This window comes from Cynoglossus semilaevis, chromosome 10 (assembly GCF_000523025.1).
Source record: "Cynoglossus semilaevis isolate Cse_v1.0 chromosome 10, Cse_v1.0, whole genome shotgun sequence".
NCBI classification, from domain to species: domain Eukaryota; kingdom Metazoa; phylum Chordata; class Actinopteri; order Pleuronectiformes; family Cynoglossidae; genus Cynoglossus; species Cynoglossus semilaevis.
The window spans coordinates 19,990,292-20,006,614 of NC_024316.1; the positions used below are offsets into that span (position 1 = coordinate 19,990,292).

General features: G+C 46.9%; 3 protein-coding genes across 9 annotated transcripts in view; 1 reads left to right on the forward strand and 2 right to left on the reverse strand.

Annotated features, from left to right (window-relative positions):
- Positions 1-2,878, reverse strand: part of LOC103385508 (periphilin-1-like) — a 5,353-nt gene extending 2,475 nt beyond the window's left edge. Inside the window, exons 1-4 of one of the 3 annotated variants that reach the window (XM_017035647.2) lie at positions 2,415-2,878; positions 1,914-1,985; positions 1,705-1,808; positions 1,253-1,455 (exon numbers count right to left, since the gene is read on the reverse strand). In XM_017035647.2, the coding sequence (XP_016891136.1) occupies positions 1,253-1,455; positions 1,705-1,808; positions 1,914-1,985; positions 2,415-2,474 (439 nt within the window). In that variant the 5' untranslated portion in view covers positions 2,475-2,878. The remainder of the gene's footprint in view (positions 1-1,252; positions 1,456-1,704; positions 1,809-1,913; positions 1,986-2,414) is intronic. The other 2 variants (XM_017035648.2, XM_008319425.3) reach the window with 2 other exon arrangements.
- A 288-nt stretch (positions 2,879-3,166) lies between these two features.
- LOC103385509 (receptor-type tyrosine-protein phosphatase V-like) lies at positions 3,167-7,917 on the forward strand. 4 transcript variants are annotated; one of them, XM_008319429.3, is made up of 11 exons: positions 3,167-3,856; positions 4,219-4,324; positions 4,514-4,613; positions 4,714-4,804; positions 4,916-4,992; positions 5,205-5,339; positions 5,997-6,119; positions 6,192-6,352; positions 6,443-6,578; positions 7,329-7,396; positions 7,510-7,917. In XM_008319429.3, the coding sequence occupies exons 2-11, from the start codon at positions 4,320-4,322 to the stop codon at positions 7,727-7,729; spliced, it is 1,116 nt and encodes a 371-aa protein (XP_008317651.1). In that variant the 5' UTR covers positions 3,167-3,856; positions 4,219-4,319; the 3' UTR covers positions 7,730-7,917. The 4 variants fall into 4 exon arrangements, with proteins under 4 accessions (XP_008317651.1, XP_008317648.1, XP_008317650.1 ...); XM_008319426.3 differs by having other exon boundaries at positions 6,192-6,578; XM_008319428.3 differs by having other exon boundaries at positions 4,245-4,324; positions 6,192-6,578.
- An 853-nt stretch (positions 7,918-8,770) lies between these two features.
- On the reverse strand, positions 8,771-16,213 carry LOC103385511 (glutamine-rich protein 1-like). 2 transcript variants are annotated; one of them, XM_008319430.3, is made up of 12 exons: positions 15,754-16,213; positions 14,298-14,599; positions 14,114-14,206; positions 13,705-13,845; positions 12,875-13,627; positions 12,579-12,756; positions 12,283-12,437; positions 12,073-12,187; positions 11,765-11,873; positions 11,528-11,676; positions 10,951-11,041; positions 8,771-9,775 (listed from the first exon to the last, which is right to left on the reverse strand). In XM_008319430.3, the coding sequence occupies exons 2-12, from the start codon at positions 14,550-14,552 to the stop codon at positions 9,589-9,591; spliced, it is 2,226 nt and encodes a 741-aa protein (XP_008317652.1). In that variant the 5' UTR covers positions 14,553-14,599; positions 15,754-16,213; the 3' UTR covers positions 8,771-9,588. The 2 variants fall into 2 exon arrangements, with proteins under 2 accessions (XP_008317652.1, XP_024915270.1); XM_025059502.1 differs by lacking the exons at positions 14,114-14,206; positions 14,298-14,599; positions 15,754-16,213 and adding an exon at positions 13,974-14,103.
- Positions 16,214-16,323: the final 110 nt, after the last annotated feature.

Below are 16,323 nucleotides of genomic sequence, written 5' to 3' on the forward strand. Positions count from 1 at the left end.
GATGTTTTTTCGATTTTCGCCCTACCCCCCCCCCCCCCTTCCCCCCCCGTCTCTTCTTTTACACACACACACATCAAAGATGAGTCACCGTCATCCCACAGTCACTCAGGAAAAAACACTGTTCACCACTAACACATACCTCCACAGTACTGCACAGTACTACACAGTACTGCAGTATCTGCTCGTACAGACACAACAGAAGACCTGAGAACATGGTTCTTCAACCGTCAGAACGGTCACCTGGTACGACGGCAGCCGTGGTGTCAACGTCACATGGTCCACAGCTACAGTCAGACTGTACGGCTGTACTTTACACCTGGTGACTTTCAGGTACTTCATCTGTGTACTCTGACACACGTACACGTACTCTGTGTGTGTGTGAACCCACTGACCATCACAGTCAACAGGTGGACTGTTACCAGTGACATCATCAGACCAGCTCTCAGTCTGATGTAACACTGATGTGTTTCTACACACGATGAAGATGAAGATGATGAAGATGATGATGATGAGTAACAGCTTCAACCTTCGTCACGTCAGTTGCTCATGCAGCAAAAACAAAACCAGCATGTGTGGCTCTACTTGTTTACACTGCCACCCTGTGGCCGAGGACTAAAGTGCAGGGAACTGCTGAGCAGCCAGTAGCGAGTGTGAATCCTAGGAAGGGTGAGTGACGTTAACCAATCCACGTCCTTCTTTCCCGCCCTCCTCAGTTATTAAAATTACACGACCTCACCGCGTACATGTACCAGCCCTCCTGATTGGTCAGACACACTCAGCAGCACCAATCGAAACACTCAGAATAAAATTTAAAGTCAACCTTGGTGCATGATTTAAATTGAGTTTTAATTATAAATAAATAGATTTATGTTTAGGTATTAATAACAAATGAGAATAGAATTATAATTTTATAAATTGAATCATAAAATTATAAATTGAGACACTTCTTCAGTACAGAACCTGGTCAGACCATGGTACTAATGTAGACCACCTCCCTAAATTAAAACCCACTGTTGACCCCTAGTGGCCACTGTAGTTTAATACTGTTCCACTGAATCCCTGCTGCCCCCTGACGACAGGCCCAGGTGTCGACCTCTGTGTGGCTCTCCTACTGGACCGCGACCCAGATGTTTTCTTTTTTAGGAAACAGCTGTTGTACCTTCTGTGTTTAACTGTTCTGTAGAACATTGGCTTTAAATAGTCGACATTAGCGTTGAGAACAAACTAATCATCAGAACCAGACAGAACGTACCGCTGCTTGGTTTGGGAGCCGACCTCGGACCAGGACTTCCTCTGGACTGGTACCAACTCTTCTCCTTCTCCCGCTCCCACTTTCTGTGTGGAAGTTTCAGGGGATAGTACTCTTTCCGGTCCATGTACTCTCTGTTACTGAAGTGGTGGTGTTTCTGGCTGCCAGCCCTGGATTTGTGTGAAGAGTACCCCCTAGTGGTGTAACTGTAAGACGAGCAGAGAGGAAAACTATCAGCCACAGATTCAATCATCAACACGTGAAATTTAACAAAACTGAATAACATTTTTTTGGACAAAAACAAAAATGGAAAATCATCCATTTGTTCAATTGATTTTTCATCAATACTTTCCTTATACACAGAACTATAATACACAGAACTATAATACACAGAACTATAATACACAGAACTATAATCATTTGATGGTTTTTGCTCCTCATCCCAGGAGTCTCACCCATGTTTGTAGAATCGCCCCTTATGTTGAGGTTTGTAAAAACCGGACGACCACGCCCGGGGTGTGGAGGGGCTCCGGACTCTTCTAATGGGCCTCACCTCCTCCTGATTGGACCAAAGTAAAAACACGGGTCACACTGTAGTACTGTGGTACTGGACACACAGACCAGAGCAGTACAGTGAAGTACTTGTCATGTACTAGTCATGTACCAGATCAGGAGACGGAGAGAAGTCACTCATGTTTTGGCTCGGTGACTCATCAGTGTTCCACATCATGGAGGCCTAAAAGAAAAAACAAAAAAAAAAACATGACGAATCAAAACTGGACATTTAAAAATACCAACAAACCTGATGAGAATCTGTTTGGTTTGACTTCAAACGAGACGCTCGTCATTTCAGGTGATTCACACCGGACCAGTACTTCAGTACTACGGTGAAAATACTACACCAATATATTCTCATTTTTATTTTTTTTTAAATATACCGGCGTTAAATATTTAAAATACATTGTTTATTTATAAAGTTAAAAGTAAATAACTTTTAAAAATAAAACAAAATAGCCTTTATATATATGTACAGTATATATGTATATGTACACATACATACACACACATACATAAGCAAATACATAAGTACTTATAATGGTATTACAACTACAGTACAGTACAGTACAGTAGGCCAATACTTTGTGTATGTGTGTGGATGAAACACCTGTGACGTTTCACCTACTCTGCTGCTCTGCTGTGAACTCTGGCTCCACACGTCAGCCATGATTCTTCGTCTTCGTGTGGGTTTGTTGTTTAACGACACTCGGACTTTAACACGGTTTGTTCCCACACATTTTAAATGAGATTAAAGCTCACGTTCTCGTCCGTCTGTGATAGTTCCACATGTACTGAACCGTGACAAACTTTTCGGAAAACGACGAAGCAGTTGTTGACTTCCGGTACTAGCGCCGTCCAATCAGCTTCAGACTGCGGTTGAACAGCAAAGGGACTTTCCGTCAAAGGAAAATAAACTCACAGGGGGAAAAAACCGTTTATAATGTTTATATTTTTATCGTGTCTAAGAAAAATAAAAACTTTAAAATAGAACTATGAGTAGAGGAGTAAAAACAAAGATCAACTCAGAGCAGCTAAACCTTAGCAAAACTGAGTCGAAGAAGACGCTGCTGTCAAAGATACGCATGCGCAGTCACTCCTTTCTGCAGGTCTGCATTTCACCAAAGGGTAGCGCTGTTTGACTGGATGGACACGGAAGTAACGTCTGTCATTAAAGTTTATTTTTACTCACAGAGCTTTAAATCGAGGTTAGAACGATGTGAGACAAAACAAAACACAGGCCATTCTTTCCATACCCCACACTGCTGCCCCTACTGGTCATAAAAGAGTATTTATCATGTGTAATAACAGAGGAGGTGACAGAGCTCCTCCAGATTCTACTGTTTGTCTGACATGATAATAGTATGTATCATGTGTAATGTCCAGATTCTACTGTTTGTCTGACATGAAAAAATAAAATATATAAAAAATGAAATTGAAATATGAACTTGTAAGTGTAAACTTTTGTAAACTGTTGATCAAACTCAGAGAACGGAGGCAACAACAACTTTTTATAACGTGTGTTAAATCAAAGACACACACACGTCTGAGGCCGAACCGTCACATGACCAAACTTCTGTCTTAAATGTGAGCTGAACACAGTCACGTCCATTCATGGTTGGACAATCACACGCTGTCCGTCTCTAAAGAGTGAGCTGTGAGCCCAGGTTTGACCCACGTCTTCATTTCCTTCAGTTTAAAGATATTTTTGCTGGAACTGTTGGAGGAACACAACGTTCCCTCTGGAACTTCCTGTCAATAAGTTCTGGTTAAAGGCTGAGTGACATCAGGAATACCAGGAAAACTAGAGCCACGGTAGTGTCTCTTCCTGGAGTGTAGTATTGCTGTCTCCACCCACTGTCTCCACCCATCTGACTTCTTTATGCTCAGGACGCACACTAATTAAAAGCAGACTCTTCCACATGGCTTCAGGAGGCCCGCAGCTCCACGGAGTCCTGGTCTGGAGCTGACGCCCCACTGAACGCGTTCATCAGAGGACGGCGTGTGAAGCTGAACCAGAACCAGGAGCAGGACCGTGATCCTGGACCTGTGGTGAGTCGTCTCTGTGTCGTCAGTTTCTGTCTGTGGGAACTTGTCAGAACAGGTTTTCCCTCCTGTGGGGGAAGTGTCAGAAACAGTTCTGTGTGACTGTTGAGACAAACACTGAGTTTCCTGGGATTGAGTCGAACTGTTGCTGGTGTCGACTGAAACACAGGTAAATAAACGTGCTGACACCTGTCTTCACCTGGGGTCGTCTCATCTTACTGTAACAGAATCTTCTTCTGCTGTGAGACGTCACCGACACACGGTTCAAATCGTTTTATAAAAGGACGGAGAACAAAGAGAGTCTGAAAAAGTTGACTTGTTGTCAGTTAAAGATCACGTCGTTGATTTGTTTCGGTTTTTTTTTTCAGTTTGAGACATTAACATCTTTCCTCAGAGTCAACGACATAATCTAACCTGGAATTCTTCGGAATCCTGAGTCACTGTGGAATTCCACTTCAGGGAAGAAGACATGAGGTAAGAGCAGGACCATGTCAGTGTCTGGTGGTCGTCAGCTGAGGGTCTGTCACAGCCACAGAGTTTAGTTTGTTTTTTATCTTCTCGATGAAATGACATCAGCACTGACAGAACTGTTGTTTTTCTTTTCGATACTCCACCTGACAGTTTTATAAAATCACAGTTTTCATCCAGCGTTTTCCGTCTCAGGGTTCAAACCTGTACCAGAGCACAGATTCTGCAGGAGTTCCACCTGCGGTGCCACACGCTGGCGGCCAACGGTAACAGAGGCTTCAAAAAGGAGTTTGAGGTAAAAGTTGAAGAAACTGAAAATCAATTATAATTCATGAAGCTTGAAGCACGCGAGTCAGTGACAGTGACACCTAGTGGCCGTGCCTTTGTGTGTGAAGGAGCTGAATGATGTTGGCAAAGACCTCCCAACCAGAGCGGGGGAGTCAGAGGTCAACAGAGAGAAGAACAGATACCCCTACATCTTACCATGTGAGGGCAGACACCGTCAGAGTAGCAGTACAAGTACTGCAGTAGCAGTACAAGTACTGCAGTACAGCGGAGTGTGTTTAATGTCATAATCTTTTTACTCCTGACCAACAGATGACCACTGCCGCGTCAGGCTGTCCATCCAGAACTCCGTCACACACACCGACTACATCAACGCCAACTTTGTGCCTGTGAGGACACACCCACCCACTCACCCACTCACCCACCCACTCACCCACTCACCCCTTTACTCACCCACTCACCCATTTACTCACCCACCCACTCACCCATTTACTCACCCACTCACCCATTTACTCACCCACTCACTCTTGTTGTTATGATGCCCTGCTGACCGTCTGTCCTGGTGCCTCCTGGGGGGGTCGGGGGGGGTGTGTGTGTCCAGGGGGGAGGATCAGAGCGAGACTTCATCTGTACACAGGGTCCTCTGAACAACACCATGGCAGACTTCTGGAGGATGGTGTGGGAGCAGAACGTCAGGATCATCGTCATGGTGACAGCACTGAGGCACAAGGACACGGTACGTACGTGTGTGTGTGTGTGTGTGTGTGATGATGTTTCACCTCCAAAACAAGTACACAAATGTCCACAAAGACATTTTTCAATAGGTCAAAGGTCAATTATTGTATAGTCAGTGGATCCTCAACCTGTTACTGTCATCAAGAACAAAATACAAACTGAGTTTGAATTAAATAAAAAATCATTTCTATTTGGACATTAGTTCAGATAAATAGTCCTAAAACTTTTCCTTTTTAAATACAATACAAGAAAATACAATCACGGCATCCGACTGTAGTATCCGACTGTAGTATCCGACAGCGGTTTACTGCTGGGTAGAAGTATTGATCAGATTACCACTTCAAAAGCCAAAGTAAAACAGTGTCATTGAGTCTCGGAGCGTCGTCGTCATGGAGATGAAAGTCCATTTATACCTGCTGACCAAACCAGGACACAGGACACACAGACTTCAACTTCAACGTGAGCAGCCTGTGGACTGGACGAGGACCACGGGTCACCATGTGAGGGCAGCGGTTCTGACCCTGTAGACACAGCAGTGGGAGAAATGTCACCGTCTAAATCAAGAAGGTCATAAATATGGAAAAAAAAACCCATTTAACTTTTAATAGTTTTCTCCCCCCCCCCCGTCTCCCCCGTGTCTCCCCGTCGTCGTCTTCAGGTGCTGTGTGATAAGTACTGGCCCATGGAAGGAGGGGCCGTTCAGTACGGACTGGTCCAGGTGACAAGAGTGGGCTGCAGACAAGGCCCAGATTATTTAGTCACCACCCTGAACCTCAGACAGGTGAGGACAAACACACTGTGGACGAGCGTCTGTGTCCAGCGTGTCCACTGAGTCTGCTGTTTGTTGTTTCAGAGAGACTGTCCCACAGACAGGACCGTCTCACACTACTACTACCAGACCTGGCCCGACCGGGGCACCCCCAAGAACCCCTCCTCCTTATGTGCCTTCACGGAGCACGTGAGGCAGCACCTGGAGTCCATACCTCGTCTGGGTCCGGCCGTGGTCCACTGCAGGTCTGACCTCTGTCTGGGCCCCCGGGCCTCGTGTTTGAACCGGGGCTGCAGATGTTCTCTGAAGTCCACTCTGTGTTTCTGGTCCCTCAGTGCAGGCGTGGGGCGCTCGGGGACCTTCGTCACCTTACTGTGGCTGATGCAGTTGTGCGTTCGTGGGATCCAGCCCGATGTCCGAGCCGCCGTGGAGGACCTGAGGCTGCACCGCATGTGGATGGTCCAGACCCTGGTGAGTACCGCACTGAGGCTGGAGGTCCTTCGTCTTCTGTTGCCGGGCCAACACAACAGAAACACAAAATATTCACTGTAAGGCGAGAGCTGTCACCACTGTGCCACCCTGTGGCCAGGCATCGAACTTCAACAGGAAGCAGCCTGTGACCAATGGGACGGGAAACAAAACACTGAACAATAACTATTTACTATATATGTTGTGTTTTACTGCAGTGATTCCCAACCTCTGTGCCGTGGCCCACTAGTGTGCCGTGAAAAATGATCCACTTTCACCTAATTGGCCTGAAAACTGCTACTTATTTATCGCAGATAGTTTTTCTTTGCTCGCCGTAGCAGGAAAGGCAGAACAATGAAGAACTCTTCTGCTAGGTGGCAGCAGATGGCTGTGAAAACTAGGCTGAAGAAGAAGGTCTTTGTGAGTGTCTTTCTTCAATTCCTGCCTGTATATCAGTGCTGTCTTCAACTAAACAGGCTGTGATTTTAGTCAATGATGAGGTCAATTAAACTAGAAGATTATTAGAGTTCATCACAGACTTTTTGTTTTTGGTTGTGCCGTGGCTTAAAAAAGTTTGGGACACACTGGTTTACTGCACTGCACTGTACTGTAGTATACTGTACTGTACTGTAGTGTACTGTACTGTACTGTACTGCACTGTACTGTACTGTACTGCACTGCACTGTGCTGTACTGTACTGTACTGTACTGTACTTGTACCTCCTGTTGATTATCTCCTCTTCTGTTCAACAAGGAACAGTACATATTTGTGCATCAGTGTCTGCTGCAGTGGCTGAGTGGACCACGAAGAAGCTCAGCAGGGTAACACACACACACACACACACACAGACACACACACACACGCCTCGGTCAGCACATCCTCAGTGACTCCAGGGTACGATGATTTAGTCGGGGGTCTTCTCTCTCCTCCTCAGCGGCCCCCAGCCTCAGACACCAGCCCACCACCAGGACCAAGCTCACGGCTCGTCTGGACCAGAGGAGAGGACAGGGAGGAGGAGGCGTCCTCGCCGTGGACACACACCTCTCCCCGAGCCTCCACAGAACACCATCCAGCAGCTGTTGCACCCTGGGAACCTGCTGAGGAGGTTACTGCCGTCCTCGTCTCCGACGAGTCCAGGAAACAACGCCTCCTGACCTGAAGCTGCCGAAGACGGTGGGTTAAAAGGTCAGGACGGGAATCTGGTGCGACAACAGGACAGGAAGTGGATGGTGAACGAACACACATGACACATTTGAACCAATATCACCAGTAGAAACAGCTGAAGCAGCCGTCCGACAGGTCCGACCAGTCCGACCGGTTCTTTTGTTGCTTACTCACACGTCAACATCAGTTCTGACGTCTCTGAGACAGAAGTGAAAACGTCCTCAGATCAATGGTCTGATCATCTGACGTCTCCTTCTTCTTCTGTGGAAGTGGACCACATTAACCCCTGTTAATGGACTTCAAAGGGCCGGCACCAGACGGGTTCTTGCTGTGAGGAGCTGGACGACGACGACGGTCTTCTGCACGATATTTGGACAAAGTGTTTGAGAAGCAAAAGAACTTTCTTTTTGTTCTAGATCGTTCTCCCTCCCCTCGTGTGTAATGATCCAGTTTTCCTTCGTCATTTTATCGTTGCTCACTTTTAGATCAGACTGTTTTAGAGTTTAGATTTAATTAACCTAAATGAGCTCCACCTGTTCAACAGACCAACACCGACCGAGACGAACGGCAGCCATGTTGGAATGACCCCCGAACAGGACAAACGTAGACTGCATTGGGTCGATCGGGACATGATCTGTCTTAACGTCAGTGGAGACTGTTCAGTCAATGTGTTTCTGCTAATAGCAATAAATTATATATGTACATACATCCATCCATCCATTTTCATCTGCTACCGGGTCACTGGGGCAGCAGTCTCCACCCACATCACATTGCACCGTACCAACCCCCCTGAACCTTCCTGCAGGTGGTGAGTCCACTGGAAGGTACCAACCGCCCTAACAGAGATTTGAACTTGCCCAGGAGGTGAACCCTGGGGTTCCACAACAATGACAGAGACATTGCCTCTGGGCCAAAGCACCACTACATATATACATATATGTACATATATGTATACCTTTAACCTCTGTCTAAAAACTAAAATCATTTATAAAAAACCAAAGTCCACGTATTTTGACAAACTACGTTGGTCATTTCCTGTCGATTGGCTGATAATTTATTAATGTTCTTTTCCTACTGGTGAAATATTGCAGTAAGTACTTGTATTGTTTTGGAATAAAAAGATATTGTGCAACATCTTCAACACAGTGCAGTGAAATATATGTACAGTATTTGAAAGGCTGACACTCGTTTATCACGGCTGTACAAAAAGGCTGTGGTGTGAAGAGCAGTGAAGGAAGGAACCAGTACCAGTGGCACGATTTAACACCAGGCGTCACCTGGTCTCTCTACAGTCTGTCCTGTCATGAACATGTTGCACCCCAACATGTTCATGACAGGTGGCGCTCTGGGGCTGAGATCTGAGGGTACACTGAGGACACAGGAAAGAGTCCAGCAGCAGGTTCTGTTTCCTCATTAGTCCCTCTGCTACATCGCCGCCGTGTGGTGAGGGCCTGTAGCTGCAGGTGGGTGAAGTTGTGATGAACGGCAGGAGTCTTTGGCGTCTTCGTGGGACCTCAGCTTGAGTCACAACAGCTCTCCTCGTTATCACAGTACAACAGACGGAAGAAAGAAGGAGTGCAGACCAACCTGACTGAATATTACAGACTGAAACAGGAAGAGACCATGATGATCCAGACCAAAGGTCAACAAAACAAACAATAAAATAATTAAGGTCCAATAGTAGTGTCCAGAACACGTGTCCATAAAAACAAAACCAAACCCAAAAAGTCTCGAGTGGCCACTCCAGCCAGAAGCATGATTATCTGGTATCCACACACACACAACCACTGTGAAGATATGCCGGCTGACAGAGATCAACCGTCAACCACGGGTCGGTCAACTCCAGAGTCTACTGCACGCTCTCCAACAGGCTGAAGGCCTCCTGGATTTCACGGACCACCAGGATGCGGGCCAGCATCTGCCCCAGCTGCTCCTGAGGGATGTGCTGCGTGGAGTACCATATGGGACTGTTGGGGGCCACCACGGGCTCCGGGGTCAGGTAGAAGGTGTCGCTGCGACCTTTAGCACTTTGTGGACTGGGAGAAGCAGAGAAAAGGCCGGAGTGAGTCTGTGGGAGTCCTACTTCAAACATGGATAAATAAACACTAACTTTATCACTACATCCCTATTGTCAGCATGAGAGTGCACAATAGTGTCAGTGCTAACAGTATCTGACCAAAGGTCAAAGGTCATCATCTCAGGTCACTGTGCAGAACCTGTTCTTCTGGTGGTGACAGATGTAAACAGCTGCCTAAGACTTCTGCACAGCGGTGAAGGTACTGTGGTTTTTTCTTTTTCTCTGACTCTACAGTAAAGTGTCAGATTTCTGCTGATTCAACACAACGCTGGAAACAGAAGTTGACATTTTAACATGTCAGCAAAGACAGAAACATAATTCACCCTGCGTTTAGTTGAAGTTTGGAGACAGAAACATAAATGAATTTTACCTCCAGTAGAAACAGGGCGAAAGTTATTACACAGCACCTGTGTTCTTGCCTGTTGCCTAGCAACTGAGCTTTTTCAGGTTGCCTTTCTGCACAGAGTGCAGTATCTACTCCACTGTGCATGTCAATAACACAGAGAGATTTGATGTCCTAAGGTGGCAACAGCAGTAACAGCAGCAGTAACAGCAGCAGTAACAGCAGTAACAGGAGCAGCAGTAACATCAGCAGTAACATCAGCAGTAACAGGAGCAGTAACAGGAGCAGTAACAGGAGCAGCAGCAGCAGTAACAGCAGGAACAGCAGTAACAACAGTAACAGCAGTAACAGCAGCAACAGCAGTAACAGCAGCAGTAACAGGAGCAGCAGCGACAGTAACAGCAGCAGCAGTAACAGGAGCAGCAGTAACAGCAGTAACAGCAGTAACAACAGTAACAGCAGTAACAGCAGCAGCAACAGCAGCAGCAGCAGTAACAGCAGCAGTAACAGGAGCCGCAGTGACAGTAACAGCAGCAGCAGTAACAGCAGGAACAGCAGTAACAACAGCAGCAGTAACAGTAACAGCAGTAACAGCAGCAGCAGTAACAGGAGCAGTAACAGGAGCAGTAACAGGAGCAGCAGCAGCAGTAACAGCAGTAAGTTCAGGCTCTACTTCTTCCTTCAGTGACTCAGGTCAGGCTGTTTGTAGAGCCCACATTCTACTGAAGACAATCATTTTTCTCTTCAGTGAATCGTTGGGGTTTTTTTTATTTAAAAAGTTTCATTTTTACCATTTGAAGAGGTAGAAGTCGTAGAGTTTGATGGGACAGCGCAGAGGGTTGTCTGGATCCTCCAGCTGCTCTGAGTACATGTCGTCTGTCACTGAACACAGAGGAGACGTCTGTCAGTGTGTGTGTGTGTGTGAGTGTATTCAGCAGTGTGTATCACTGGACTGGACACTGGACATATTGGGGGCCAGCGGTGATTGTTAGTTATCGTTGGCTAAAAGTTTCTCTGTGGCTGGACCAATCACAGCCGAGGCCCAACGTCCCCTCCCTGGTGTCGGCTCAAAATGTCCAGGTGGATTTTGTGTCCAGGTCCAGTCCTGGTGTGAATATGTGTCTGTGTGTGTCGTTCATTTGTGTATTTTGTGATGTGTGTGTAGTGAGTTTTCATTGGTCAGATTTGAATGTAAACAACTGAAACCCCACTGGCTTCAAGAAAACAACAACTTAAATTTGACCCCAGTGTGTTTGTGACCTCTGACCCCTGTACATCAACACAGCCCCTCGACAGAACACAGAAAACACAGAGGGGGAACATCAACACCCAACACTAAACTCCAGGTCATTCCTGGGGGGTCCTCACCCTTCTGGCCTGCGAACCTCTCTGTGGACTTCAGATAGCGGATGCTGGTGGTCTTGTCTTTGGGGTTGTTGGGACTTTTCCTCGTGTGTCTGAGTACTTTAGAAAAGCCCACCTTCAGATGCTGCTCCACCGTCTTCAGGTGAAAATACCTGCAGAGAAGGAAAATATTTGTTTGATATTAGACGGCACTGAGCGACACGCAGTACTGCGTACGGGCCAGAGGGCGGACACACTGACTTGGTGTTGAAAAACATCAGAGTGGTGAGCAGTGTTGACGGTGAATGAGCTCCCAGCTGTTTACACTCCCACAGCATCTCCTCTGTCACGTGACTGGGTATTACATAACCTGTTAGACCGGAGAGAGACGACAGGGAAGCTGAGCCAGGTGAGGAAAGTCAACAGGTGACAGGATCATCGCTACCGACACAACACCACCCTCTGCTGACCAACTGAGGGATGACAACTTTATATTGTCCATTATAAAACAAAACAATCCTCTGCAGGGACTCTCCTGAACTCTCAGATTTTGAAGCCACTTCTCTGACCTAGTGAATGGACGCTCGGTGTCCAAGGCTCCAGGATCTGGTACAGGCTGTGAGCGAAGCGTGTGTAGTACTGGTCTGAGAAGATGTCGTCCACGCGACCGTTGTCAAACAGATACTGCAGGAAGGAGCGGACAGACAGAGAAGCAGGGTCAGTACACCACCAGGTGGCAGCAGCAGTGAGGTGAGTCTCAGCTGGAGGAGTCAGCTCACTTTCTGTATGCAACGAAACACATAGTAAAGGACGTCAGCGTCAAAGGTCTCCTCCTGCAACCCTCGAGCCTCGGTGGTCATCAGGGAGAGACCCACGCAGAGCTCGGCCACGGCACAGGACACCAAGTCCTCCTGGAATCGCAGGACCTGACGGCCTGGAAAACACACACACACACACACACATACTGGCCATCAGCTTCAGAGACGGACAATCACACAGTCTGTCAGTCAGGTGACTGTGAGACCGAGTGATTTCACGATGAAACCAGTCTGAACCAGATGACAGACGGACTTACGGCCGATTGGAGCTAATTTGTTGTTCTCCGCTTTGTCCAACTCGGCATTTTTCTTCTGAGCCCAAAGTCTCCAGACTTCAAGTCCTTCTTCTGGCTTCAGCGTGGCCGGCAGCAGCAGCTCCTGCACCTGCACCTGCTGCTGCACTTGTCCGTCCACCTCTGTTACCACGGCCTGGGCCTGAAAACACAACCACAACAACAACAACAACAACAACAACAACAACAACAGGCTCACAGGAGGAAACACAGGGCTGGAGCTCAGAGACCAAACCCCGGCTCCACACCCGTCCTTCTACCTGCAGCTGATGCCCCTCCTGCCCCGTCAGGCCTTGTGTGTGCAACACCTGCTGCTGCGGGTCCCAGATGAGAGACTGTGTGGTGTTGGAGTAACCCTGCACCGCCACTGGGATGTGGATGTTCCCGTTCATCAGCTGGGCAGGAAACAGCGTGTTGGCAGCCAGCGTGTGCACCACTTCTTCCTGCCCCCCCATTCCTCCAGAGCTGGTTATGCTGGAAAGGGCCTGTGCCGTCAGACTGTGACTGGAGGGGCTCTTCAGCTTGTCGTTTTCAACAGTCACCTGCGTTGACAGGGTGTTGGCTGTTGTAGTGTTTGCCCCCGACACCTGCACTGTTCCGTAGGCTTCTTGGGGGATCGCGATGTGTGTCACCTGTTCCCGGCCACCGGAGGCAGCAGGAGCGGAATACACCGGGATGGTCCAGGTTTCCCCCGTGGGACTGGTGATGGTGCCGGTGGCGCTGTACAGATGAGAACTGTCTACAGTCAGGAGGTCCGGCCGCAGAGACAAGTAACTCTGCTGCTGGCCCTGACCCTGAGGGATGGCCAGGACCGTGGCCACCTGCTGACCGGGCAGGGCGTACGACACGGTGATGGGCATGTCCACTTTACGCTTCTTGGCTGGTTGCAGGACGCCGGCCCCCTGGGTGGTGGCAACTGTAGTTGCCAGCTGCTGAGTGGGGGACAGGGCACCGACGGTCTGGATCTGGATCTGTTGTCCTCCGGCTACTGCTGCCACCAACTGAGCCTGGAGCTGAAACACAACCGTGGTCAAACGACTTCAACCTCAGGTGTGAAGAACACGTCAGCCATCGTGGTGCTCAGACGTACCTGTTGCTGCTGCTCCTCTGTCAGCTCTCCAGGCTGGATCAGCTGTGCCGTGGTCACTCCTTGTAGCTGTTGATGTGAACTGGAGGGCACTTGAAGGACCTGGCCCAACATCTGACCCTGGTGCTGGTCCTGAATCTGAACCTAAAGATGTGGTCAATGAAATGTTCTAATTTATTCATCAATAAAAAACAAAACAGGGTTTGAGGTCAGGTGAAACACATTCAACTTCATTTGTAAATAAAGAGAAATAAAAAAAGTCCTCATTTCACCTGAAACACCTTTTACTGCAGCGACAGTTATTCACACTGTGACTTGACTCTGCAGCAGCCTGAACAGATCTGTGTTCCATCTGAAAATCTACAATCTGCTCCTGAATCTAATGTCAAAAACAAATAACAACAGGTCACACCTGCACTATCTCCTGCTGTACGCTCTGTTCTGCCTGTTGCTGAGACGTGGAGTCAGGTATATGTTGCTGCTGAGGCTGGACCTGCACTTGAACCTGTCAAAACCGGACAGAGTCAACGTAAATGTATAATCTATCACAGAACTGTTAGCGCTCATTAATGATGATTTACAGCACAATAACTCACCGGACAGGCCAGCTCCAGTAAGGACCCGGCCACCTCCGTACTGTCTGTGTAGATGCAGTTGGAGTCCTGCTGGTAAACCACTGTGGTGGTGGTGGTCGTAGTGTCTTCACTTTGCTGGCTAAATTCTTGCAGGGCCCCCGGACCCTTGCTGGCCAACGATTCCAGAAACTCCTTCATGCGATGTTGAGGGATGCTCCGAGCTTTCTGCCTCACCAACTCCTCGTAGGAGCCCGTCCCCTCCAGGGAGTTATTCATTGCCACCCTTGATGACCCCTTATTGAGAGGTCAGTCTGCAGAAATGGCTGAAGAAAACACAAGACTTCATTGAATCAATAAATATTATAAGGACTTAAAAAAGACTGAATGACTGCACTCCTACCCTCCTTCGTTCATTCACATGTATATTAAACTAATTCACATTTGTGTAGTGGCATTCACATCACATCCCAACACAAACAGATTTTTTTCTAATACGCCAAAAACAGAGCCGTTCTATTACGTTTTATTTTATTAAAAATTCTACAATTAGAATTGTTTTTTAGATTTGTAAAACAGACATGTTTAGTTCACTGGGTCCATTTCATTACAACATGCATTAATATTTTATGAATGATTATGAAACCCTCAGCTGTCAGCACTTGACACCAGACAGTGATGAAAACTAACATTTAGTCATTTATTTCAGACTGTAATAGTATAGCATGTGCATTTCTTAATAAATCATTACATTATTTTTTATTAAGTACAGTCCAATGGCAAAAGTAATTAGAAGTTTCAATGTGATTTTTGAAATATTTTATTTAAAAAATACACTGATGACAATGATAAAATAGTTTGATTTACAGTCGGAATATTTTTTATTAAATCCAAAGATTGAACGTGAATGATTTTTAAACATCTGCTTAAATGATTTCATACCAGCTTCTCGAACATTACAGCAGATTTCTAATGGATTTGTAGATCAACCACAAACTTGTCGAGCCACAAACAGCTGTTTCCTTTACATGAGACAACACACTGGTTGTAATACGAAAGGGTTAATTTTCGCTAAGGGGAAGTAAGCTGGGACAAAGCGCGGTCACTTTCCAAATCCCGTTCACTTCAGCATTCAGAATGATGACGGAAAGTAGTGCAAGGACAACACGCGCCAGTCTTCCCGTTGTTTGGTTATGTTAATATTAACGACCCAACAACTCAATAAGACTAGTTTTGATTGCAGGTTTCACAACTCGCTGGGCTTCCTAGGTGTACTAGCCGCGTGTTTTCTGCAAGACCCATCTGCTGAGTGGAAAAGTGCAAAAACGGAGGGGTTATTCAATCAATGTTTTGTTCTGAAACTTAAATATTACAGACTAAAGTTCTTCAGGAGTTGTTGTTTCTTTGAGGTGACGTTAGCCACGTCTGTGTTTTGTTATCTCGGCGTTAGCAGACTGATGTTAGCAGGCGCGTTAGCTACCTCTTCTCCTCAAGTGAGTCGCGCAACCTGGCTTCGTGAGAAGGTTCCTCTTCCAGTCGACGAACCAGTATAACATGTGTCGGGGGCTAGTCTGTTATTGTTATTTACCCTAGATGGATAACTGTAGTTCTTTTTTCTTTTTTCATAAACAATCATATTTCTCTAGGCGCCATCTTAGATCGGTTCTCTCGGACCAATGAGAAAGAGATTTGTAGCTGTGCGGCGCTCTCGCGTTGATGCATCCCGTGATCTCGGGACAAGTGACAGCCAGAGGGCGGACTCTTAAAGCAGCCCTTCACACAAAATTGTTACAGACGAGACACATAGATGACGGTCCACCTTAAAATCCTATTATCTCCAGACAGGCTCTCCGAGTGGTTCACGCACTTCTGGATCTTTTAAGGTGGTCACAGACAGATGAAACAAATATTTGGTTGGTGTTAAAAAAGCTCCGGTCAGTTGAGGGTTAATTCCCACGCACATGGTTGGTACAATTCTCCGTTGGTGCAATGTCCTGTAACCTACTGTATTATGGGTATGTACAACATATATATGTATATATATGTATAT

Coding starts and splice junctions, on each gene's coding strand:
- LOC103385509 (XM_008319426.3), top strand. Junction 4,614..4,713: donor GCTTCAAAAAGGAGTTTGAG/GTAAAAGTTGAA, acceptor TTGTGTGTGAAG/GAGCTGAATGATGTTGGCAA. Junction 4,993..5,204: donor TCAACGCCAACTTTGTGCCT/GTGAGGACACAC, acceptor GTGTGTGTCCAG/GGGGGAGGATCAGAGCGAGA.
- LOC103385511 (XM_008319430.3), bottom strand. CDS start 14,552: ATGAATAACTCCCTGGAGGGGACGGGCTCCTACGAGGAGTTGGTGAGG. Junction 14,207..14,297: donor TACTGGAGCTGGCCTGTCCG/GTGAGTTATTGT, acceptor CGGTTTTGACAG/GTTCAAGTGCAGGTCCAGCC. Junction 12,438..12,578: donor CAAATTAGCTCCAATCGGCC/GTAAGTCCGTCT, acceptor TGTGTTTTCCAG/GCCGTCAGGTCCTGCGATTC.